The sequence below is a fragment of the Podarcis raffonei genome, chromosome 17 (assembly GCF_027172205.1).
Source record: "Podarcis raffonei isolate rPodRaf1 chromosome 17, rPodRaf1.pri, whole genome shotgun sequence".
NCBI lineage: Eukaryota > Metazoa > Chordata > Lepidosauria > Squamata > Lacertidae > Podarcis > Podarcis raffonei.
The window spans coordinates 41,215,268-41,241,974 of NC_070618.1; the positions used below are offsets into that span (position 1 = coordinate 41,215,268).

General features: G+C 45.3%; 2 protein-coding genes across 5 annotated transcripts in view; both read right to left on the reverse strand.

Annotated features, from left to right (window-relative positions):
• The window catches only part of UBA1 (ubiquitin like modifier activating enzyme 1), a 47,633-nt gene extending 38,534 nt beyond the window's left edge, over window positions 1-9,099 (reverse strand). The window contains exon 1 of the mRNA XM_053371800.1: window positions 8,991-9,099. The gene's annotated coding sequence lies outside the window, so the exon portion shown is untranslated. The remainder of the gene's footprint in view (window positions 1-8,990) is intronic.
• Window positions 9,100-11,918: 2,819 nt separating this feature from the next.
• LOC128404812 (caM kinase-like vesicle-associated protein) overlaps window positions 11,919-26,707 on the reverse strand; it is a 40,900-nt gene continuing 26,111 nt past the window's right edge. For 2 of the 4 annotated variants that reach the window (XM_053370759.1, XM_053370758.1), the window contains 8 exons: window positions 24,344-24,418; window positions 23,420-23,558; window positions 23,105-23,225; window positions 22,644-22,719; window positions 22,037-22,173; window positions 21,028-21,106; window positions 14,011-14,098; window positions 11,919-13,125 (listed from right to left, as the gene is read on the reverse strand). In XM_053370759.1, the coding sequence (XP_053226734.1) occupies window positions 12,922-13,125; window positions 14,011-14,098; window positions 21,028-21,106; window positions 22,037-22,173; window positions 22,644-22,719; window positions 23,105-23,225; window positions 23,420-23,558; window positions 24,344-24,418 (919 nt within the window). In that variant the 3' untranslated portion in view covers window positions 11,919-12,921. Of the gene's footprint in view, window positions 13,126-14,010; window positions 14,099-21,027; window positions 21,107-22,036; window positions 22,174-22,643; window positions 22,720-23,104; window positions 23,226-23,419; window positions 23,559-24,343; window positions 24,419-24,505; window positions 24,798-26,707 lie in introns of those variants that run through there. The other 2 variants (XM_053370760.1, XM_053370761.1) reach the window with 2 other exon arrangements.

Genomic DNA, 26,707 nt, shown 5'->3' on the forward strand with positions numbered 1-26,707 from the left:
TCTTGGGCCCTCTCCCAAGGGGTGGGCTTAGGGAAGCGGCCATGGCAGTGGAGCTGCAGGGCCAGAGGGAGGCTGTGATGCAGCCTGGGCCCAGCAGAGACACGGTGTGTGGCGACTTGCAGCGGGCCTTGGAGGGGCCTCTGGGGCTCTGAGGGTGGTTGGGCTTGCCTGGGCAGGGAGGCTCTGCTGCTGGCTGCCTGCCAGGGATTGCAGGGGGTCAGGCTAGATGACTCTCGGGAGTCCCCTTCCAACTCTACAGATCCCTGACCCTCCTTAGTTAATAACCAGCCTGAAGAGGCTGTGTGTGTGGTGTATGGGGGGGGGGAGCAAGTGGGATAAATGGTGGCAGCTGTGGGCAACCAGCAGGCAAGTGAGGAGGATGAGGCAGCTGTTGCCCCCGTTGCCCGCCATCCCGTGCCCCCCCTCCTCCTCATGGGCTGCATTTATTTACTGGCTTCACAAGAGACTCAATCTATTGTGTATATTAAATAATATTAATTATATTGCAAACACTTTAATTTATGATATGGAAATTTAATTCAGTGTATGGTCTGCGGCTTCTGTGTCAAAGTCCTCTTGCAGCCCACTGGGTCTGAGAGGTTGAACCGTCTGGTTCCAGCCTTATAAAAACCCAGCACCTTTCTGGCTACTCTGCTGCCACAGTTTTTCTGCTGTGAGGTCCTAATGACCAAAGACCAATGTAATGAATAACAATAATGAGTTGCTCAGAGGAGGAAACCTCTTATGTCTTTAGCCTTCATGCACATTTAACCTATGGGAGTACATTATCTGCCTTGGGGGGGCAGTCTTAGTAGACAGTCCCAGGCTTCCTTTCTGCCATCTTTCCCCAGGATTCTTCAGCTAGCCGGAGGGTTTCCTTGAGATTGCTCAACACCACAGCGATGTGGCTCTTTCCTTCCCTACAGCATGAGCCGCACCGGAGCAAAGCTGTGCCAACTGCCTCTCCACAGGCAGGTACCTTCAGACGCTTAAGGCAACGGACTAGAGCCTTGTTTGCTACAAAGACAAAGCAATCCAACTGACATGACATGTTGGGAAAGAGCAGGGTAAACCAAGAAGGATGGACTTTGACACACTCTCCGTAGGGTACATGTGAACAATGCTCGTTATCCTCATCCATATTACCTGCTGCTTGAAATGCAGCCATAGGAAAATATTTCCAGATGGGAAGCGGCTTAAGAACAGAAAAACAGCTCTGCTGGATCAAACCAGAGGTCTGTTAAATCCCACACTGTTCTGCCAGCAGCTAGTCAAGCCTCGGCGGTGCTCTTGCGCTGCTCCCATTCATCTCTGCAGTTGCTATCAGCACTGTACTTTCTAAAGCAGGGCTAGGGAACCTGTGGCCCTCCAGAGGTTGTGGACTACAACTCCCATCACCCCTGACCATTGGCCTTGTTGGCTGGAGGGCTGAGCGAATGACATCTTGATAAGTGTTTCAACAAGGCAATACACCAGTGAACAAAAGGTGGAGACTTAACAGCTTCCCAGGGGGTAGCTCAGCTTTGCAGATAATTTGCTCCCTCCCTCCCCCTGTAAGAAAAGTGGACAAGCCCTCACACAAAGCAGCAAACTCTTTCAGCTTCACTGGTGGCTTTCCACTTAGAGCTCAAGTAATTATGCAGAGCCTGCTAACAATCCAGGAGGGACCCCCACAGATAAACAAACAAAGCACTTCTTTCTTCCTCACACTCACCCCACCTTGAAAAATCTAGGGGGGAAGAGCTTCTATTTTTATTTTCTGGTAGTGTTTATGTTGTTGGTTCCCCCTAAATAGCTTTCTTCCATATTAAAAAGGGTGTTTTTTAAATTTAAAAGAGACTATTCTTTTTGCTTGCTTCCCCTCTCTCCCTCCCTTTGATAAAAAGGGAGATATTGGTGGGATGAGAGCTTTTGGGGGGCCTTGGGGGGGGATGGAGGGGAGAAGATTTAGGTGGCTGCCTTATGCTGAAATGGGAGGTTGGGTACTGTGTGAAAATGATGGGGAGGGTGTTTTTTGGTAAGCAGTGAAAGCAAATGCATGCCTCCTCACAAGTAAGCCCTACTGAATTCAATGGGGCTTACTCCCAGGAAAGTAGAAGTAAGTTTAGTTTAACTCGGTGGGGCTTATGCATGCACAGATTCCACTTAGACCTCTGAGTTGGGGAAGCATATGCAACTTGAAGAGTAAATCACTTAAACTACTCTTAAATTAGTTGAAAATATATTAAATATATTACAGTGGTACCTCGGGTTGCATACGCCTCAGGTTACATACGCTTCAGGTTACAGACTCCGCAAACCCAGAAATAGTACCGCGGCTTAAGAACTTTGCTTCAGGATGAGAACAGAAATCGTGCAGCAGCGGCAGCGGGAGGCCCCATTAGCTAAAGTGGTGCTTCAGGTTAAGAACAGTTTCAGGTTAAGAACGGACCTCCCGAACGAATTAAGTACTTAACCTGAGGTACCACTGTATAAAGGTAAAGGTACCCTTGCCCGTACGGGCCAGTCGTGTCCGACTCTAGGGTTGTGCGCCCATCTCACTTAAGAAGCCGGGGGCCAGCGCTGTCCGCAGACACTTCCGGGTCACGTAGCCAGCGTGACAAGCTGCATCTGGCGAGCCAGCACAGCACACGGAAACGCCGTTTACCTTCCCGCTAGTAAGCGGTCCCTATTTATCTACTTGCACTTGGGAGTGCTTTCGAACTGCTAGGTTGGCAGGCGCTGGGACCGAACGACAGGAGCGCACCCCGCCACGGGGATTCGAACCGCCAACCATGCGATCGGCAAGTCCTAGGCGCTGAGGTTTTACCCACAGCGCCACCCGCGTCCCACCACTGTATATGGAAGTTTATTTAATATTTTAATTAAATCTACTACTTCCTTACATTTTAAGGCCCTCCACCAGCATGGGGAGGCCCAGCAAGGCCCTCTGATGCTGTGGGGAGATACGCAGGAACCTCTTCCGCCACAGGGAGACCCTGCAAGGCCCTTCGCCACCGCAGATATATATCATGATATATCGAGATAGTGTGATTTTAGCTGGCTATATACCAGCTAAAAATGTTGAAAACCAGATAGTGCCCTAGTTGGCTGGCTGGGGCTCATGGGAACTGAGGTCCAGCAATGTCTAGAGGGCCACAGGTTCCTCTCCGCTGCCCTAAAATATCAGACTCCATTCTCAGCTGGATTTATCCAACTCTCTCAAACAGCAGTTGGGGTAAGCATTAGAGACAGTCTATGATGATCAAGAATCTCTGTTGCTGTTTGAAGGAGTGGTTATTACAACCCTTGAAGAAAGTCTGCAATGAAATTTTGGAAGGGAAAAGGGCGCCAGATTCGTGGAAAGAGGCGTATATTACACTTATACCAAAAACTGAGACTGAAAAGACTCAACTTAAGAACTACCGTCCCATATTGTTATTAAATGTGGATTACAAAATCTTTGCTGACATTTTGGCCAAGAGATTGAAAAAAGTATTGATGGACGAGATTCATAAGGACCAAGCGGGCTTTCTCCCGGGAAGACACTTGTCTGACAATCTGAGGAATATAATTGATATTTTGGAAAAGTTAGAAGTGAATATAAACACTAAAGCAGTCCTGATATTTGTGGATGCGGAGAAAGCCTTTGACAACATTTCTTGGAGTTTTATGAAAAAGAATCTATAGGGTATGGGGGTAGGTCAAGGTTTTGAAAATGGTATAGGTGCAATATGCTCTGAACAAAAGGCCAAATTAATTGTAAATAATGTGGTTACGGAAGAATTTAAGATAGAAAAAGGGACACGACAGCGGTGCCCAATTTCCCCATTGCTTTTTATATCGGTCCTGGAAGTCCTGCTGAACATGATTAGAAGGGAACGGTTGGTTAAAGGTATACAGGTCGGAGCCAAACAGTACAAACTCAGAGCATTTGCAGATGACTTAGTATTGACGTTACAGGAGCCAGAATCTAGTACTAAAAGGGTTTTGGAATTAATTCAAGATTTTGGTCAAGTGGCAGGATTTAAATTGAATAAGTTAAAAACTAAGGTTTTAGAGAAAAAATTAACATCGATTGAAAGAGAGAGGTATCAGAATGAAACAGGTCTGACTGTGGTTAAGAAAGTGAAATATCTGGGGATTAACATGACAGCTAAAAATGGGAATTTATTTAAAGACAATTATGAAAAATGTTGGATAGAAGTGAAAAAAGATTTAGAAATTTGGTCGAATTTGAAGCTTTCCTTGTTGGGTAGAATTGCAGCTATAAAGATGAATGTATTGCCTAGAATGTTGTTTTTGTTTCAAACATTGCAAATTGTGGACAAGATGGACTGTTTCAAGAAGTGGCAGAAAGACATTTCTAAATTTGTCTGGCAGGGCAAGAAGCCCAGAATAAAATTTAAGATAATAACTGATGCAAAGGAAAGGGGTGGATTTGCCCTGCCAGACTTTAAACTTTACTATGAATCAGCAGCATTCTGCGGGTTGAAAGACTGGCTACTTCTCGAGAACACAGACATTTTGGACTTAGAAGATTTTAACAATGTTTTTGGGTGGCATGCATATTTGTGGCACGACAAGGTTAAAGCACATAAAGCATTTAAAAACCATATTGTCAGGAAAGCATTGTTTAATGTTTGGATAAGATATAAGGATTTACTGGAAAATAAAACCCCAAGGTGGTTGTCACCAATGGAAGCAAAAGCTCAGAAAAAGCTCAATATGGAGGCCAAGTGGCCGAAGTATTGGGAAATTTTGGAACAAGAGGGAGATAGACTGAAACTGCAGAGTTTTGAGAAATTAAAAAACAAAGTGCGAGATTGGCTTCATTATTACCAGATAATGGAGGCATATAATTTGGACAAGAAAATTGGCTTCCAGGTGGAAAAATCAAAATTAGAAACAGAGCTGTTAGAACCTAAAACTAAGATTTTGTCAAAGATGTATAACTTGCTGTTGAAATGGAACACTCAGGATGAAACGGTGAAATCTGCTATGATTAAATGGGCACAAGATGTTGGACATAACATTATGTTTGCTGATTGGGAACAGTTATGGACCACAGGTATGAAGTTTACGGCATGTAATGCCTTAAGAGAGAATATTATGAAAATGATTTACAGGTGGTACATGACCCCAGTCAAGCTTGCAAAAATTTATCATTTGCCCGATAATAAATGTTGGAAATGCAAAGAAAATGAAGGTACATTCTTTCACCTTTGGTGGACGTGCCCAAGGATTAAGGCTTTCTGGGAAATGATATATAATGAAATGAAAAAGGTATTTAAATATACCTTCCTGAAAAAACCAGAGGCCTTTCTCCTGGGCATGGTTGGCCAATTGGTGTCAAAGAAGGATAGAACTTTCTTTATGTATGCTACAACAGCAGCAAGAATACTCATCGCAAAGTACTGGAAGACACAGGATCTACCCACTCTGGAAGAATGGCAGATGAAGATGATAGACTATATGGGACTGGCAGAAATGACCGGCAGAATCCGAGACTAGGGAGAAGAGTCAGCGGAAGAAGATTGGAAGAAATTTAAGGACTATCTACAGAAACATTGTAAAATTAATGAATGTTAGAATGATGTCAGATAGAAATTAAGTGGTTTCTGGCTGTAATGTTTTAAGAGAATATGGAAAAAAAGGTTTAGAAGCAGGTTAAAATTTATCGATAAGGATTTGCTGAATTAACAATTTGAATTGGAATACAAAAAAGGGAGGTACGAGGAGGTCTGGGAAACAAGTTAATGGAAAATAAGTAATGGAAATTTTGTGTGTTTTTAATTGTTCTTATTTTTTGTATTTTTGTTATTTTTTCTTTTTGATTTTTTTTCCTTCTTATTGTATTAATATTGAAAACTTTAATAAATATCTTATTAAAAAAAAGAATCTCTGTTGCTGGACCAGAAGTATTTACCCATTCTCAGCTGCCAGTAAGAAAAAAGCTAAATTTCTGTGTGGGGAATGACCTGGGTTAATGCATGTTTGTGCAGGGGAAGGAAGAAAAGTGGCCAAAGGGAGGCCGAGTTGGGCTTTTTGCTCCTTAACAAAGGGAACAGTGTGAGAAAATCTTTGTCAAGCATTGTTAGTGTCTCATCAGAGTCTGAGTTAATGGAATTTGATGAGGACTCTTTCCCTGTGAACTAAAATTATTTTAGGGCATTTTCCACAAGGGTTTTTGCAGGGTTGAGGAGAAAAGAACATATCTGAAGTTGTTTTCAAGATCTATACTGGATACTCTGATAGGTATGCAGCATAGTAATTCTTAAAAAAATAAATAAATTCAAATGCTACACAGAATCACAAATTTGTAGGAAACAAATATTGGTGACTTTTGCACCTTGAATTTAGTGTCTGGAACAGTTAATATTTTCCCAACATGGCTAGACAAAGAGAGCATTTTAGGGTGTTGTTTGAATCCCAAACCTGACATGGAATTCTCCAGGAATGGGATGGGGGGCAGGTTGGGCAAGTCAAGGAAAAAGTACTTGTTGCTGCAGATCCACTTTGAGGAATGAGGGAGGCAGATGGGCCTGGGCCTCTCAACAGGTTCTTTTGTGCCCCTTTTTGCCTCAAGGCTGGCAGCTGAGAAGAGTTTGGATTTGATATCCTGCTTTATCACTACCCGAAGGACTCTCCAAGCGGCTAACATTCTCCTTTTCCCTTCCTCCCCCACAACAAACACTCTGTGAGGTGAGTGGGGCTGAGAGACTTCAGAGAAGTATGACTGGCCCAGCAGCTGCATGTGGAGGAGCGGAGACACGAACCTGGTTCCCCAGATTACGAATCCACCGCTCTGAACCACTACACCACAAGGGAGCAGATTTAACTCAGGGGCCTAAAGCTGACAAATTTTAAGGCCACACACACAACACAAAGTACACACAGCACAGCTGGCATCCTGGGGTATTTCAGTACATGAAGCAGCTCAGTCAAAAGTTGCCATAAACCATCTCAGCTAGCCTGCTCTGAGTCTGTTGCCTTCTTGATCCACAGTTTTACTCCTGCACAAACTTTTTATAACTAGGATCTTCTCTAGGATCTCTTGACTCAATATAAAAAACAATTCCACTCCCCTCTTATTGTGACCACATCTGGTAAACTGTCTTAATTCATTCTAGTTTTAGTTGTCAGGATTCAGGTAGGTAGCCATGTTGGTCTGACACAGTCAAAATAAATTAAAAAATTGTCCAGTATCACCTTAGAGAGCAACTAAGTCTCTAAGTTGGTCTCTAAGGTGCTACTGGACATTTTATTATTATTATTATTAGTTGTCAGGATTGAGGCTGATGGGCACCCTTTTTATATTTTGGCTCTACAAGGGAATTCTTCAGTTCAAATGCAACCTCATTGGCATTCCTCCCTCCCACTATCTGCAGTATGGGAATATTATTGCCTTGCCAGGGCTGTTGTAAGAATGACCAAGATAATGTATACGAAGCATTTTAGATGCTGAAAAATTCTATAACTCTCAATTATAATTAATGCTACTGTACAAATGATAATAACAGAGAGAACATTAAAAGTGGTATTGCATTATACATTGCATTTGCATTCCTTCCCTTAATGTTATCAAAATGGCACCTATATTTACAAATAATTATATTTATAAATATGAAAATTAAGTTGATTCTTTGACTTTTGATTACCTAGACAATTTTTAAAAACTAACACCTTTATTCAATGAACAGTCCCCTATATTTGAAGGGGGAAATTCAAGGTCCAATTTATAAACTTTCAGGGAAACAAAGTAAACAAAAACTATTTCAGGAGCAAAAGGCACTAGCATATGAATGCATCTAGGTAGCTGTTCAAAAACAGGAGGCTGCTTACAGATACTATGCCACTTTAGCCCATCCCTAGAGAAGTTGTTACAGTCTCTTGAGATTAGGTTCTTAACCAGCTCCCTTCTTACAAGTCAAGGAAACAGAAAGCATAGAAAAGGGTCAAACCATATAAGCCAGCAGGTCAGGATCATCCATATTACTTGGCCCAATTCTCCCCTTCCTCCCCAAGCTGAGAATGAAACATCCATTAATGATTGAAATAAAAAATGTCAGCACACAAGGCTGCCTTGATGTCCTGCTATTTGACACAGAGACCTGATTCCTAACCCTAGAAATGTGATTCACAGGTAGCCAACCCTCAGACAGGAGTCTGCAACATATTGGAAAACAGAAAACCAGCGGACACAGACTTGAAGCCTGATTTTTGTCTGGCAATACAGCCCATTCACCAGCACAGTAAAACTAGGGGGTGGGGGCAGACCAAGCATCGACAATGGCTGGAGAGGAACTTCAGCACACTTCAGAGAGACTCTGTCTCATACCTTTGGGTTTTCCTTCCAAAAGAAGGAAACTAGGTTTAGAAATTGGAACAGGCTTATAGCTGTACTAACAACAGTCCTTGCTTGAGGAGAAATAATCTGGAGACTAAAAAAATGGAGGGGAGGAGAGGAAGGAGCCTGCAAAAGACCAAAGGTGCATAAAAGCTCAGTTGGCAGAGCGTGAGACTCTTGATCTCAGGGTTGTGGGCCCCACATTGGGGGAAAGATTCCTGCCTTGCATGAGCCTCAGGGCCCTTTCCAACTCCACCTTTCAGGATCCTATGTTCCTTGACCCTTTTCTTGCAATGACAGGTGTCACTTAGGCTGCCAGGGGAAGCTGGCTTCGAGTGCCTGGCGGGCACGGAGACACGAAAGGGCTCGGGGCCTCTCCCTCCCTTGCCCCCCCCCCGCAGGTCGCGCGCGGCGCGCTCACAACGATGGCCGAGCCTCGGCGCTGAGTCCCGCGGTGCCTTCCCAGGTGCCGAGGGGGCGCGAGGGGAGGGGGCTCCGGGAGGGGAAAGGCGGCAGGATGCCCGGCTTGGGAGCAGCCATTCGCCCAGCCCGATCCCGCGCGGGGGAACGCGCCCCAAATGGAGGGGGTTGTGGGGGGGGGCGGTCGCGGACTTCCCTCCCTCCCCCCCGGCCCGCCCCCCTCTCCCCGCCCGGCTCTCACCCCCCCTCCGTGCGCCGCCTGCGTCCCCGCTCCGCTCCGGCTCCGGCTGCTGCTCCCGCCGCCGCCGCCTCTGACGCCGCGCGCCCCCGCCCCCCGCGCCGAGGAGCGCGCCGGCCGAGACCACGCGGGCCGAGGGGGGGCGGGGTCCCTCCGCGCCCCCAAGCCGAGCTGCCGGGCGTCCCGCCGCATTTCCCGGGCCGCGGCGCGGCGGGGTCGGGGCCTTGGCCTCCTCTCGGGTTCCTTGAGGGAAAAGGGCGCTCAGGCGGGCACGGAGGGGAAGCTCAGAGGGGGAACCCCCCCCGCACGCCCCACTCGGGTGGTTCGGCTCGGCCGGCGGGGCGGGGCTGCGGTGCCTCCTGGGAAATGTAGTTGCCGGTCGCCTGGAGGGGCGAGGGAGCACGTGGCTCCTGATGTCGCGCAGAAGCACGTGGCCGGAGGGGGAGGGGCGGGAGGATCTCGCGCAGAGAGCAATGTGCCGGACAGGACGCAATCTAGGATGGAGATAGACGCAGTGCTTTTTTTCTAAAAAAATGTTTAGGGGTTTTCTCATTTTCCTACTTATATCGAAATACTGCCCCTCAATGATGGGGTGCAGCGCTGGATCTCGCCTCACGCTGAGGGAGCCAGTGTTTGTCCACAAACAGCTTTTCTGGGAACGCAACGGAACACCGTGATGGAAACCAGAGCTCAAGGAAACGCCGCTTACCTTCCTGCCGCAGTGGTACCTATTTATCTACTTGTACTGGTGTGCTTTTGAATTGCTAGGTTGACAGGAGCAGGGACAAAGCAACAGGAGCTCCCCGGTTCAAACCACAGTGCCACCCGCTCCCTCACCACTTCCACAACATCTACCAGAGCTTGGATTGGGGCCTCTTTGCCCCTCTTGGCTAATGAAATCCATCAGGGAGCAGATCTATGTGGGCCCAGGGGGTGGTCAGTGCCTCTTTATGAGAGGGGTGGTTCCTGCCAAGTTGAAGGTGGCAGTGAAAGGAGGTGGCTTCTTGAGACACCATCCCTAGATCCTAAGAACTTAAGTAATCACCAGCCAGTTGCCAATATCCCTTTCTTAGGCAGTGTTCTTGGGCTGGTGGTCACTGACCAGATCCAGGAGCTCTAGATCCATTTCAATCAGGGTTTAGGCCTGGTTTTGGCACAAACTGCCCTGGTCACTTTATATGATTACCTCTGTCAGGAGAAAACTAATCCTCCTTGATTTCTTGGTGGCTTTCCATTTCATCAACCACTGTATTCCCCTGGAGAGGCTATCTGAGTTGGGATGCTTGGGGACTGTTTTTCAGCAGTATGGGACCTTCAATATGAGGTCCTTCAAAGCTCAATTCTATCCCCCATGTTGTTTAATATCTATATGAAGCTGCTGAGTGTAGTCCTCCGGAGTTTTGGAGTGTGTTGTCAGCAGTTTGACACACAGAATGCTCTTCCTTTCCCCTGCAACCATAGCCAACCACAATGTATCTGGGATTTGGAAAACCAGCCCTCATGGTAGAAGAGGCAGCTTCAGTTGGTCCCAACCATTTTCTTTAGGGAAATTTGTGTTTCAGATAAGAGACTGAACATAGGAAGAAAAGGAAGTGGCAGGGAGACAGCTTAATTTGAGTCAAGAGTTTCTGGTTGTCCATTTTCAATGACTGAAGTTTACTGTATAACATAAGGAGAAAGTGCCCAAGAGTGAGAAGAGAAGAAAGAGCAAGAGAAGAGGCCTCCGGCATCCCATTCTCACAGGAGCTGAGCAGGTGCCTGGGGGGAGCCCCAAGCAGGACCCGAGTGTCTCAGCCGCCTCCCCGTAGGTGATTCCCAGCAGCTGATCTTTAGAGGCAATACTGCCTCCAAAACGGAGACAGAACATTGTTGACATGACTAGTAGCCGTTGTCCTCCATGAATTTGTCTAATCCTCTTTTAAAGCCATCCAGATTGGCGACTCTCACTATGCCTCCTCATGAGAGCAAATGTCATAGTTTACCAGTGCCCTGTGTGAAGAAGGACTTTCTTCTGTTCTGAATCTTCCAACATTCAGCTTCATTGGTTGGCTCTAGTATTATGAGAAAAACTTCTCACTATCTGCTTTCTCCACACCAAGCATCTTCACACATATTCTCAACCTCTGTTGTGGCCCAACCCTTGCTTCTTCTTTTTCTGAACCCTGTCTGCGTGGGAGAGTTGCTCTTGAGAATTTCATCTGGACCTTTTCCAGCTCTACAATATCCTTTTTGAGGTCAGGTGACCAGAACTTTACACGTTATACCAAGTGTGGTTGCAGCACAGATGTATAACTGCATTATGATATTAGCAGTTTTATTTTCTGTTCCTTTCTTAATGACTCCTAACATGGAATTTGGCTTTTCAAGCTGCCACATGCTGCTCAGCAGCATCACCAGCCCATCCACTACAACTCCATTCCTTGTCAGTCACCACCAGTTGAGACCCCATTACCATATATTTGAAATGGGGGAATTGCACACTTGCTTCCAGGACAGCATGTACCTAGGCTGGCTTGAGCTCAAAAACATCACATTTTTAATTTTTTAAGAATCTATGAACAGAAAGGCCAATGTCATTCTAGATTATTCCTTTGGTTTGGTCTAGGGAGGTACTTAAGACTCTCTGCCTGAAGCCTTGGGAAAGCCATTCCCAGTCACTAGAAATACTGAGCTAAGACAGACGAACAGGCTGTTTTAGTATAAGGAAGCCTCCCTCTGTGCTTGCTTTTCTCACATTTGGCTTGCTTCAGCTGTTTAAAGAAATAAGATGGCAGCATTATCGCAGGACTACAGATTACATAATCAAGCCAACAGAAAGCATATACAAATGGGGGGGGGTTAGAATTCAAAATAGGCCCTTCTCCCCCACCTTGTTTAAGGATTCCAGTACCAATTACCTCAATAATAACACTCACCATCAACAAAAAGAGATCATCAATAACCAGAGACTCTGTTTATTTTTTATTTCCCAGAGCTGCCCCAGGAGAGGGGAAAGACAGCACCAGGGGAGGGGCAGCTGGGAGGTTTCTGTATTAAAATAGCATCTTCATAAAACATGCAGCTGGCTTAGACATGCACCTCTCTTGCCCCTCCTTGCACAGTCCGGTTGAGGTTGGGGATCCAAACCAGGAGGGCAGTCATCTGTAACAAGTTTCCCACCTGGCTGCTGTTGCTGCTCCTGCTCAAAGTGAAATGCCGGACTGGGCAAATAGAACAGGGAAAGGCTGGGAAACGGATCCTTTCTCCATGGAATGGATTCTTCTCCAACACTTGCTTCACTAGCCTGAAACTGCTTCCCATTCCATTATTGGCTGATGTTTGCAAATGCTTGGCATATCCCAAGGCCCCCGCAAATAGGAGGACAAGGTTTCCCCTTCTTGGCTCATACTTCCAGCTTCTTTGTGGAGGAAGGGAACTCCTCTGAAGCCATTGTGACCTCGCAAAGGCAAGGATGCAGATGTGTGGGATGTGGATCCGTGAGGCCTGGGAGAGACAGTCACTCTGCAAGGCATTCCGCATTTGCGTTGGGGTGGTGGATGCAATATGGCAAGGGGCACAGCTGGCACCCACTACTGGGGAAGGCCTAGGAAGAAGTCTCTCCCCCCCTTCTGGTCAGACAGGTGCATTTTCCAGGGAGCTGGGGGTGGGGTAGCTGACCACCACCCTGTCCTACCATATTTCTTATGCTCAGTCCTCCCTTCCCATACACATCTCTGTGGGGTCAGGTCCATCTCTCCTTTTGGTTGCCTGTCTGTCCAAACCAAATAGCTCTTGCTCCTGACCAATGGCAGGGGTGGGGGGAGGGAATAACACTGCTAAGGGTCTCCCTAGTTCCTTGCCCCATAACTACCCTAACTACTGTCCCACAGACCCCACCCACCCCTTCCAAGAGCAGAGAAGGCATCAGAATATGGGATCGGGGAAGCAGGGGCCATTATTCCTCCGCCTCCGTGACTTCCTCTATCTTGCTCTGCTGCTCCTGCGGTGTGCATGGAGTCTCCAAACGTTCGGCCAGTCTGGGTGCCTCAATGGTGACCTCATGAGCAACGCTCATGGAGGAACGCGGAGTCACGGGCAGACGGCCACCGACATCGGGAGCCCGGAGACGTTGCATGAATGTAGTAACACGAATGGCTTTCTGCAAAAAGAAGGGCAATGTCAAATAATGGCCCCCAGCCCCCCAATTTTTCCTGAGTCTCCTGGTGACAAGGGGTACGACAGGCAGAGACATTCATAGCCTAGGCTGCCAAAACTGGTAAGCAGGACAGAGCACAGCGCCATCTCTGACCTGCTTGCAATGGTTCCAGGGAAGCTGTCCACAGATTTCCTGGAACCATTGGCTTTGAAAGACACATCACGTCACATTGAATTGGGTTGCTGATGCAAAGGGAAAGACTGAAGAGCCTCAGACTCAGCTAGCTCATCCTCCTCCTTTCAGCCTGAGCTTGAGGCCAGAGCCACAATGGAAAGGTTGGTCCCATAGGCCTGGCCAGCACTTCATGTCAACTTAGTCTGTGCCCCAGAACACTTCCTGGTTCCCTAGACTCCCCTGCAGTGTATCTGCTTCCTACAACATCATAATTCTTATTACTGCCTAGATCAGAGGTCTTCAGCCTGTGGGTCAGAACCCACCGGTGGGTCATGAGGCAGCACCAAGTGGGTCACAGCAAAATTGTTGCTGCCCAGTTGGATTCCAGCTAAGACTGACTGGACCACATGCAGTGTGGTCAGGACACATTCTTCACATGGGACACTAATCTTGTTGATTTCCACAAGTGCTGTAATATTTCAGGAGAAAGGCATGAGCTGTTTTTTAATAAGATACATATTTTTGACCGATCCCATGCCCTTCCTCCAACTCTGCCTCTGGTGAGGGAGCTGCATTTGGAGCCAGGGGACTCTGATCAAAATTGCTGGATTTCAATAGCCTCTCAGCCTTTTGGCTAAGATAAAGTGGCTGACCACTGCTCTCTACTCCCCTTCCTTCCCCACAGCGCCACCATGTGACATGTGACTCACTTACCCTCCATTTGGCCTTGGCAAAGTTCTTTTCAATCTGGGCGCAGACCCCTTCCTTGAGGTTCTTTTCAGAGGCAATGTTTCCAGATATCCTGAGAGGTAAAGAAGGTAGAATTGCAGGTGAGAGAGTGTAGGCTTTCAATAATACAGGGACAATTCAGTGTTTTTACCACCTGGTTTTCCTAGTGTTCTTAGACAAGAACCAGAAATAAGGAAAAGGCTCTGGGGACACCTGCAAGTTGGCACGGTTGTGGGAGGCATATTTAGTTAGTATCCTGCCTCTCTACCAAATGGAATACTGTAGTAAAAAAACAGTCAGTGAACACCAATGACTACATACAGCTTATGGGCCAAAGGCCTATCTAAATGAAAATGTATTTGCTAGTAGAACCTAGGAGCAGCCATTGAGGAGGCCCTCTCCCTCCCTCCCAAGGTCTTGCCAAATTCAAATGTTAGCAGGTCAGAAAAAAACCTCTCCCTAGGATCTGTGCACCTGAACATACCTTATGGAGCCCCAGAGAGAGGCTGGATGTGGGATGAAATATTCCCTCTAGATGGACTGATTGAAAGTCCTAGGCAGGAAACCAGATTCATACCCACTGCACAAGTCTGTCACCTCCAGAGAGTGGTCTGTACTTGGGTATGTTCTTTGAGATAAGAATATAACTGCAGTGACAAGGAGCATAAGTACACCCTGATAGGTCTCGAAATAGGCTGTACAATGGCCATGTCAGGCTGAGCCTGAATGATACAACAGTGGGTTGCTCTCTTAGAAGAAGCAATATATTACAAAAAAATTGAGGACATCCTGTCTGACCCATTAAGAAATATCATGAACAACATCTTAAAAGACGGAACCATGCCGGACTCTTGGAAAGACAGCCTTATTGCATGAATTCCAAAACAGGGAACGGACCATCTACTTATTAACAACTATAGGCCTATCACACTTCTAAATAACGATTATAAATTATATGCAAATATTCTAGCTGAAAGATCCAAAAAAGTCTTCCAGATGATTATACACAATGACCAAGCTGGCTTTTTGCCCGGGAGACACATTCATAGCAACATTTTGTTGTTGTTGTTTAGTCGTTTAGTCGTGTCCGACTCTTCGTGACCCCATGGACCAGAACACGCCAGGCACTTCTGTCCTCCACTGCCTCTCGCAGTTTGATCAAACTCATGCTGGTAGCTTCAAGAACACCATCCAACCATCTCATCCTCTGTCGTCCCCTTCTCCTTGTGCCCTCCATCTTTCCCAACATCAGGGTCTTTTCCAGGGAGTCTTCTCTTCTCATGAGGTGGCCAAAGTATTGGAGCCTCAGCTTCACGATCTGTCCTTCCAGTGAGCACTCAGGGCTGATTTCCTTAAGAATGGATACATTTGATCTTCTTGCAGTCCATGGGACTCTCAAGAGTCTCCTCCAGCACCATAATTCAAAAGCATCAATTCTTCGGCAATCAGCCTTCTTTATGGTCCAGCTCTCACTTCCATACATCACTACTTGGCAAACCATAGCTTTAACTATACGGACCTTTGTTGGCATGGTGATGTCTCTGCTTTTTAAGATGCTGTCTAGGTTTGACATTGCTTTTCTCCCAAGAAGTAGGCGTCTTTTAATTTCGTGACTGCTGTCACCATCTGCAGTGATCATGGAGCCCAAGAAGGTAAAATCTCTTACTGCCTCCATTTCTTCCCCTTCTATTTGCCAGGAGGTGATGGGACCAGTGGCCATGATCTTCGTTTTTTTGATGTTGAGCTTCAGACCATATTTTGCGCTCTCCTCCTTCACCCTCAATAAAAGGTTCTTTAATTCCTCCTCACTTTCTGCCATCAAGGTTGTGTCATCTGCATATCTGAGGTTGTTGATATTTCTTCCGGCAATCTTAATTCCGGCTTCAGATTCATCCAGCCCAGCCTTTCGCATGATGAATTCTGCATATAAGTTAAATAAGCAGGGAGACAATATACAGCCTTGTCGTACTCCTTTCCCAATTTTGAACCAATCAGTTGTTCCATATCCAGTTCTAACTGTAGCTTCTTGTCCCACATAGAGATTTCTCAGGAGACAGATGAGGTGATCAGGCACTCCCATTTCTTTAAGAACTTGCCATAGTTTGCTGTGGTCGACACAGTCAAAGGCTTTTGCATAGTCAATGAAGCAGAAGTAGATGTCTTTCTGGAACTCTCTAGCTTTCTCCATAATCCAGCGCATGTTTGCAATTTGGTCTCTGGTTCCTCTGCCTCTTCTAAATCCAGCTTGCACTTCTGGGAGTTCTCGATCCACATACTGCTTGAGCCTTCCTTGTAGAATTTTAAGCATAACCTTGCTAGCGTGTGAAATGAGTGATCCTTCATGGATCACTGCCTTGCCGTGGTGAAGGGGCTTGAATAACTCAGAGAAGCTATGAACTATGCCATGCTGGGCACCCAAGATGAACAGGTCATAGTGGAGAGTTTTGACCAAACGTGATCCACCTGGAGGAGGAACCGGCAAGCTACTCCAGTATCCCTGCCAAGAAAACTCCATGGACAAAGACAACAGGCATATAAAAATCATGACGCTGGAAGATGAGCCCCTCAGGTTGGAAGGCGTCCAACATGCTACTGGGGAAGAGCGGAGGACAAGTACAAGTAGATTCAGAGCTGATGAAGCGGCTGGGCCAAAGCCAAAAGGACGCTCAGTTGCGGATATGCCTGGAAGCGAAAGGAAAGTCCAATGCTGTAAAGAAAAATATTGCATAGGAACCTGGAATGTAAGAACCATGAACCTGGGTAAGTTGGATGTGGTCAAAAATGAGATGGCAAGAATAAATATTGACATCCTGGGCATCAGTGAACTAAAATGGATGGGAATAGGCGAATTCAGTTCGGATGACTATCATATCTACTACTGTGGGCAAGAAACCCATAAAAGAAATGGAGTGGCCCTCATAGTCAACAAAAGAGTGGCAAAAGCTGTACTGGGATGCAATCTCAAAAATGATAGAATGATCTTGATACGAATCCAAGGCAGACCTTTTAACATCACAGTAATCCAAGTTTATGCACCAACTACTGGTGCTGAAGAAACTGAAATTGACCAATTCTATGAAGACTTACAAGAGCTTATAGAAATGACACCAAAGAAGGATGTTCTTCTCATTATAGGGGATTGGAATGCTAAAGTAGGGAGTCAAGAGATAAAAGGAACAACTGGCAAGTTTGGCCTTGGAGATCAAAACGAAGCAGGGCAAAGGCTAATAGAGTTCTGTCAAGAGAACAAGCTGGTCATCACAAACACGCTTTTCCAACAACACAAGAGACGACTCTACACATGGACATCACCAGATGGGCAACATCGAAATCAGATTGATTATATTCTCTGCAGCCAAAGATGGAGAAGCTCTATACAGTCAGCAAAAACAAGACCTGGAGCTGACTGTGGCTCAGATCATCAGCTTCTTATAGCAAAATTCAAGCTTAAACTGAAGAAAGTAGGAAAAACTACTGGGCCGGTAAGATACAATCTAAATCAAATCCCTTATGAATACACAGTGGAAGTGAGGAACAGGTTTAAGGATTTAGATTTGCTGGACAGAGTGCCTGAAGAACTATGGGTGGAGGCTCGCAACATTATACAGGAGGCAGCAACTAAAACCATCCCAATGAAAAATAAATGCAAGAAAGCAAAGTGGCTGTCCAACGAGGCCTTACAAATAGCGGGGGAGAGAAGACAAGCAAAATGCGAGGGAGATAGTGAAAGATACAGGAAATTGAATGCAGATTTCCAAAGAATAGCAAGGAGAGACAAGAAGGCCTTCTTAAACAAGCAATGCAAAGAAATAGAGGAAAACAACAGAATGGGAAGAACCAGAGATCTGTTCAAGAAAATCGGAAATATGAAAGGAACATTTCGTACAAAGAATACCATAATAAAGGACAAAAGTGGTAAGGACCTAACAGAAGCAGAAGACATCAAGAAGAGGTTGCAAGAATACACAGAGGAATTATACCAGGAAGATATGGATGTCTCGTACACCCCAGGTAGTGTGGTTGCTGACCTTGAGCCAGACATCCTGGAGAGTAAAGTCAAATGGGCCTTAGAAAGCACTGCAAATAACAAGGCCAGTGGAAGTGATGGTATTCCAGCTGAACTACTTAAAATTTTAAAAGATGATGCTGTTAAGGTGCTACACTCAATATGCCAGCAAGTTTGGAAAACTCAGCAGTGGCCAGAGGATTGGAGAAGATCAGTCTACATCCCAATCCCAAAGAAGGGCAGTGCCAAAGAATGCTCCAACTACCGCATAGCAACACTAGAAACATCATAAACTTATTAGAGTATTTAGATTTAAGAATAGAAAAGAAGGCAGTCTTAATGGCTGTAGATGCTGAAAAAGCTTTTGACAGGGTCTCCTGGAAATTTATGAAAGGTCTATTATATCATATGGATTTTGGTATACAGTATATAAAAGGGATTGAAGCAATATATTCAAAACAAAAAGCTAAAATAATAAATGGAAATATATCACAGGAGTGTGAAATCAGTAAAGGGGTCAGACAAGGCTGCCCACTATCCCCTTTAATCTTCATATTAACATTGGAAGTTTTATGTAAACGAATTAGGGAGGAAAAAGAAATAAAAGGGATTATGCGGGGAAATAGAAGTTACAGAATGAGGGCATTTGCTGACAATTTAATTATAACTACGGAGCAACCAAAACAGAGTTTTAACAAAGGCGTTGGAAATAATACATGGCTACAGTAAAGTTGCGGGGTTTAAACTGAATCTAAACAAGACAAAACTATTAGTTAAAAATCTGTCACCAGATGAAAAAGCAGAATTAGAAAAAATAATACAAATTAAAATCTACCCCAAAATCAAGTATTTAGGATTATGGATAACACCAAAGAATATTAACTTATATGAAGATAATTATACCAATTGTTGGAAAGATATCAAAAGACAGTTGGAAACATGGACTAGGTTAAATTTATCATTCTTGGGCCGTATTTCGGTAATTAAAATGATAGTTTTACCAAAGCTACTCTTTCTATTCCAAATGATTCCAATTATAGGAAAGACCAGCAGTATCGACAAGTGGCAAAAAGAAATTTCTAAATTTTTGTGGAAGGGTAAAAGACCAAGAATTAAGCATAAGATATTAATAGATACTATAGAAAGAGGTGGCTACGGGTTAATGGACTTGAAGCTATATTACGAAGCCTCATGTCTTTTCTGGTTGAAAGATTGGTGTACATTAAAAAAATTGGGATATTTTAGATCTAGAAGGCCATGATACCTGCTTTGGGCGGCATGGCTATCTTAATTACAGGAAGATAAAGGCGCATAGGAGTTTCTCAAACCATACAATACGAAATGCTATATATATGGTATGGGAAAAATACAAAAGATATTTGGAACAGAAAACCCCAAGATGGAACTCTCCACTAGAAGCAATCACTGTTAAAAAAAATAACATCAAAGAGAACTGGATAACATATAACACAATATTCAGGGAGGAAGAGGGTCAACTATTATTCATAAGTTATGAGAAAATAAAAGATCACTTTTCTAGTTGGTTAGAATACTTCCAGGTGAATGAAGTGTTCAGACAAGACAAGCAGATAGGTTTTGAAAAGGAGCCTTCAAGATTTGAAAGAGAACTACAGAATAGTAAAACCAAAATAAATAAATAACAAATAACAAACAAAAGATTGTTGTATGTAATTTTTATTTCTCGGTTGTATTTTGTGGTGGTATGGTTGTGTTTTTTGTGATATAAATCATTCAATAAAATTATTATAAATAAATAAATAAATAAATAGAAGAAGCATTCCCAAACATAGGAATGCCTCACGTGCGGAATAATCCCAGGCATGCCTACTCAGAAGTAAGTCCTGTTCATTTCAGTGGGGCTTACTCCAAGGTATGTGTGTCTTGGACTGCAGTACTAAGACAGTGTTGTCTGACTATGGCCCTATTATTATTATTATTATTATTATTATTATTATTATTATTTGTTATTAGTAACATTTGTTAGTCCCACTTTGGTCTTCTCTTCCTAGAACAGGAACACACAGAGAGTGGCTAGTTCACCACCGTGTGCAAACCAGCACTTGCAGTTTGTTTCTCTCTCAAAAACACCACCAGGAGTAGAAGAAGAAGAAGAAGAGAAGAGTTTGGATTTGATATCCCGCTTTATCGCTACCCGAAGGAGTCTCAAAGCGGCTAACATTTTCCTTTCCCTTCCTCCCCCACAACAAACACTCTGTGAGGTGAGTGGGGCTGAGAGACTTCAGAGAAGTGTGACTGGCCCAAGGTCACCCAGCAGCTGCATGTGGAGGAGCAGGGAAGCGAATCCGGTTCACCAGATTATGAGTCTACCGTTCTTAACCACTACACCACACTGCTCTCTATGATTTTTCTTAGCTTCCTGCTTGCCAGGGCAAGCCCAAGTCATTTTGCTTTCTCAAATGGACAAAGTAGCACCCTTCTCCTATTCCATGTTCAGAGGTCAGCTAGTCTTACTTCAATGCTAGTATTGGGATAATATGCCCCGCCATACCTGCAGGAAGAAGGGTAGTTATGAGGGTGCAGGGTAGGCCTCCTGGCACACTCAGTTCACAAAAGAAGGGTATGTCCAGGGTGCTCAGGGGGAAGAGCTGCAGGGCTGTTCCCATTGCTCCTCAGAATCTGCTGCCTGAAGCCATTGCCTCAATCTTCCTAATGGTAGAACTGGCCCTGTGGTTCATAGTTTGTTCAGCAGAAACAGCTTATGGGTGCTGGTTCACACATAGTACAAAGCCAGTCACTTCAGTTTGTTAATAAAAGGCAGGAGGAAAATATGGATGGGGAAGCAATGGGGCAGATTATAGGCATGTTTTCCACACACGTCCTGCTAGTATTGATAGAATTTAGTTTCATTCATAGTCATCTAATAAATGCTGCAATATGTAATAAGCCACCAATTTCCCCCCATGCACATGTATGTTGAGGGCCCAGGGAGGGCCTCGTGAATGGTGAATTCTCACCAGATATGTCCCAGTGCCTCCTGGGCAGTGATTCGTTGGTCCTGGTCAACTTCCATAAGCTGTGACACCAACTTTTTGGCTGCATGGGAGAAAGGAAAAGAGTGGTTGGTGGGAAACATTAAAGAAAGTGAACAATCGTCGTCTTTGTCCCCCGTCCCCTCCGTGACCCAGAGCAAGGTTGGAATACATGTTCCGTGGTAGAATGGACTTTACCATTTCAAGTAACAAGAGGAGCATACATTTTGAATTCCTTATGTAGTTTTGGGGGGTGGAAAGAAGACCACCACAGTGAGGAGTGTGTGAGATACCCAGCCTCATATAACCAACATGCTAAACTCTAATTAATGCATGAAGGGGTTAAAACCATAGAGTAAGCTGTCCTGCCAGGCTTATATTAGTCCTGCACGTTTTGTGATTGAAAATCCGCTGAGGCTCTCTTGCCAAAGAGTACAGTCGTACCTCGGCTCCCGAACGCCTTGGGAGTCGAACGTTTCGGCTTCCGAACAATCGAAAACTGGGAGGGTTCCAGTTTTTGAATGTTCTTTCGGAAGCCAAAAGTCCGATGGAGCTTCCGCAGCTTCCAATTGACTGCAGGAGCTTCCTGCAGCTAATCAGAAGCCACACTTTGGAAGTTGAACATTTCAGAAGTCGAACGGATTCTGTTCAACTTCCGAGGTATGACTGTAATTGCCCCAAACCCGGATCTTGGTATCCAGCGAATTATCCTTTTATTATAGCATATCTGTTTTCCTTTTAACCAAATCAACCCACACAGAAGATTGTGCTAAAAGATGCTCTCCCCATGTGTGCTTTCTTCATTCATTCATTTAAACAAACAGGCAGAGTTTTATATTAACAACCAATGTCCTTCCCACTTGAAGCCTGAAATCGCCCACTTTCCGTCTTGGGATTCTACTGTCTCATTCATTTGCATGTCTAGACTAGGCTAGAGGAGTCTGGTCAGAATCGAGTCAGTTCCCAGAGTCCTGGCCAGGCCTCCCTCTCTTACCGGCAAGAGAGATGTCATCCCAATAGGGGGAGTCAAAGTCGTAGTCCCCAGCCAGAATTTTGCGGAATATCCGGCGGTTGTGGCTGTTGCTGTTCTCATCATCTGTATCATCGTAGAACGGGGGGTTCCCAGACAGCCTGTTTTTTGGGGGGGGCAGGTAATAGGAGTGAATCAAATCATTACAAGGCAACAGAAGACTTGGACCCAAGCAATTCTGAATCAAACACATCATTGAAATAATCATATATTCCACCTCTCAGGGAATAGCCTTGCAAGGCAGCATATAACTAAAGGAGATCCAGTGGGGTAGAGTTGAGTGGTTAAAAAAATAAATAAGAATATGGAAGCATCTAGTCTCAGGAATCAGCAGTAAAAAATGTGGCCAAAGAAAGGCAGATGGGAAGAAATGAGTCTTCAAGGAACATCTGAAGACCTGCCCTGAAGGCCCTGTGCTTTGTGTCTGCCAATCTCAGAGGCCGTACCTGTGGGTCAGATGTCTGGCGAACCATGTCTGTCAAGCTTGTTATGAGACTGCCACTTTGGCCTTTCCTAGGTTCCTTTCTGCCCACCTTTTCCACACACACACACAAATGCTGGTGGAACTCACAGAATAAACATGATAACTCCAACAGCCCAGCAGTCAACAGGACGTCCATAGCGTTGCCGAGCAACCACTTCAGGAGCTGTGGGGAGAGACACATATGGGTCAGAGGGGGAAAACATTTAAGAGCTGGTTAAGACAAAACTAGTGGTGTTAGGAGGCAGGTGCCCAGGTGCTGCTTTTCACCTTCCCAGGCCCCCCCCCCCGCCAAGGTGGTGTGCTGTTAGCAGCCGTATGGAAGGCAGAAATGCAAAAGGCAATGTCTTCTTTGTCACTGTGTCTCTGTGCCAGAAGGATGGCTCTATCTGTTGAATTTTTGCCTGTGAGGAAAGAAGTGTTGGACAGCCTACAAAGCTCCTAGTTTCTGTCAATGTGCCATGAAGGCCAGTTAGAGCTGTACAGGGGAGGAGAAATCATGCCTCTTAGTTTTTAATCCAGCTCTGGGAAAGGGAAAGACATATCCATACCCAAATATTCAGGGGTCCCGCATGGTTCTGTGATGGCCCCGTTCTCGAAGCGTGAGAGGTAAAAATCCCGCAGTACCACCTTGGAGCGATTGTTCTGGTTGTAGTACATGAGATTCTCCAGCTGGAGGCAGCAGAGACACAGGTGAACAAAGTTAGCCATCATCTCTCCCCAGCCCTAAAAATGGTACAGTGCAGTACAAATGTATTCCGGGTCCCTCTGGGCTCTTTCCTCTTGTTGAAAGAATGAAAGGCCCATCAGAGGGAGGGAGGTCACTCTGAGCATGTCAGGCCTGGGATCCAGGAATCTTTCCTTACCTTGAGATTGCGATGAACAATGTGCAGGTTATGTAAATAGGCCAATGCCTCCAGCACCTGCCGGACAACATTGCTGGCATCCTTTTCCGTGTAGTAGCCCTGGTCCAGGATCCAGTCAAAAACATCCCCACCAGTGGCCCTGCAGGCGACACACAGAATTCAGTGTGAGTTGTGGAATCAACGGAAAGAGGGCAGCACACCCCATTCCCCGCTGGGCACTGCTGGATTCGGAGTAGCCAGACAACAGAATGGATTGCAGAAAAGTGACAGCCCAAGTGATTCCTACGTTGCTCTTCCAAAGACTAGGACCCCGGGAGATCAGAGTTCAAATCCCCACTCAGCCACAACGCTCACTGGGGGACCTTAAGCAAAGCAGCCAGCCTGACCTACTTCACAGGGCTGTTGTGAGGATACAATGGACAAGGGGTGGACCATGTTTGCTACCTTGAGTTCCTTGGAGTCAAGGTGGGATATAAAAGTAGCAGAGATGTGCAAACATTCAGAGGCAAAAGTGGGCAGAGCAGCTAATGCAAATGTTACTTTTGCAAAGTGAGATTGCTTTAAATATGCCCCTGTCTAGCCTCCACTTGGCAGGTGAGAGGCATGATCAGAGTTCAAAGACACAGCCCAACCAAGCAATTCTCAATACCCAGTCAAGCGCACACAAACACCTAGCATGGTTTAATCAGCTTTACACAAATTGAAATGGCACTGGCATTATTTCTGTGATAGTAAGTTGTTTTTAACTGCTTTTAACATTGTACTTTAATTGTTCTAACCTGCCCCAAGCCCTTCAGGTGGGATGAGGGTGATGATGACGTTCAGGGCAGGTGGAAGGGCTCCTTGCCCTCTCAACCAGCTGCTTCTTGGGCACATTTGTGCCTGACATGTCATAGTACACCTACACCTCCCAGTGAAACTTACAGTTCCTGGATGATGTAGAATTCCTTCCTTGTCTCAAAGGTGTCAATCAGTTGCAAGATGTTGGGGTGACTCACCCTGGAAGAAAAATGCAGAGATGCATGAGCTCCTGTCCTGCTCCCTCCACGAGTATCCACTCCCCACCCCTCTGAACTGCTTCAGTACCAGCCCAGTCCTCCATCTCCTCTCTCTCCTGATCTGACTCCTTCCACCATTCTTGCTGCCTGTCCCCTGCCAGTTTGGCTTTGTTGTTTGCACCTGAGGGACCATTTGTGCAAAGACCAAGTCAGCAGAAATCCCAGCCAGCCCCCAAGGCCCTTGTCAATAATGCATGCTTGGCCTTTAGACGTCTAAAGAGGCTAAAACCAGCTCTGATGATGTCAGGTTGAGCAGGGAATCAAGCGCACAGCTTTGATGGTGGCAAACAGAGATGCGGGGAGGGTTGGCTGCTTGCAATTTGGGATGGAAACAGGTGAGGGGCTGCCACCTTTCCCTTTTGGCTCTCTCTGCCTTAGGCTTTCTTTCTTTCTTTCTTTCTTTCTTTCTTTCTTTCTTTCTTTCTTTCTTTCTTTCTTTCTTTTACATCTACCTGCCTTGCAGAAACGGAGACTCGCTTAAAGAGAAATATTAATATTCCTCCTTTCCCCCTAGCAAATGCTAGCACAAAATGAGGGTGAGAGTTATGTGAGTGCTCACATGGGTCGGGCTGTGCAACTACAAAACAGAAACAGGGATATTTTCCAAATGATTTGGCAGTTAGTTAAGGTTGTCTTTAGCAGGCATGAAATCTGTTGCCGTTAGCAGCAAAATTAACTGTAAAAGCTAGGTTTAACAGCATGGGCGTAGCCGGGGGGGGCAGGGAGGCAGCTGCCCCCCCATCAAGCAAAACAATAAAAAACTTAGCTAACTGAGGTTCTGTCCCCCCAACATGGAGTCTGCCCCCTGGTGCAGTTAAAAGCAGATTAGGCATGATTTTCAAGGCTGGGTGTGGCATGAATAGAAAGTGGCAAGGGCCCTCTCTCCTCACACTTCAACTGCACTCTGTGTTGGTATGGGAAATCACACATCCTCACAGAACTCTGTGTCACATGTAATTTCATCCACAGCCTGAAGAACTTGGTAACCCCACACAAACCCCGTTTTATTCTGTTTTTAATCTGTTGGGGGCTGCCCAGAGTGTCTGGGAAAACCCAGCCTCATGGCTGGGGTATAAATAATAAAAAACTATTATTATTATTATTATTATTATTATTATTATTATTAACTTTGAATTTTGTGATACATTGGGGGGGGTATAAAAATATTAATGAAACAATCACAGTGCCAGAAACCACTGGGATTATAAATGCCACTTAATGTTTGTTTTGTAGTTCTCAGCACTGCAGCATCTACCCTCTGGAACTGCCTGCCAATTGACATTAGACAGTCACCTTCACTTTATTGTTCTTGGTGTCTGCTAAAAGCGTTTTTGTTTAAGCAAGGCTGCCAAGATGTGTAAAGTTGGCATGTATTTTAATATGTAATTTTATTTTGGGGTGTGTGTGTTTGTTTGTTTGTGTGTGTGTGTAATTGGTGGCTTTACTTACAATTTGTTAAGTCTTATTTTTAACTCCCGGTTGTTACTGATGATTTTAATGTCATTTTATATCTTCCATAAGCTGCTTAGAGGTTTTTATGATTAGGCAGTATACAAATTCTTTGTTATAAATTTAATAACACAAATAATACAAATGCCCCAGACCACACAGGGGAAGTTCATATTCACCCACTTACCACAGGGAAGGGGGGGGCTGTGGGGACACTTCTAGGCTGTAACACAGGAGGCGGACCCCTCCTCCCCTGCGCAGTGGGCGGTAGCCCTACCTGCCCTGCCGCTTGTGGGACAGATTTGACACCCACCTGTCAACCACTTGGCATCACAATGACATAAAGTCACAGGCCTTTTCTAAGCTGTGCTCTTCAGAAGACTTGCTCCAGGATCACAAAGGAGTTTGCACTGAACTTGCTCTTAAAATGGAGCGCCCCAATCCATTTTAGAAGGGCTTTAATACAAACACCTTCCAGATCCTGGAGCAACATATGTTCCTCTCCTCCTTGTTTACCAGGAACAGCTGAGCGAGAAGGATATTTGGTGAGCCAAAACTGGCCCATACGCCAGAGGGTCCTCACCTTTCGTGCAGTATAAGAACCAGGCATTTCACATTTGGCACACCTTGTGGTTATTCCACCAAGATGTCCTGCCTTCTCTGCTCTGGATTTTAGTTTCCTTGCTTGGCCCTTACTAGGTAGGATAGATATATTTCCACCATCACCCCACCTGGTGCAGTTTTCAACAAGTGGTGATTTTCTCAGCATGCAGAGCCGTTG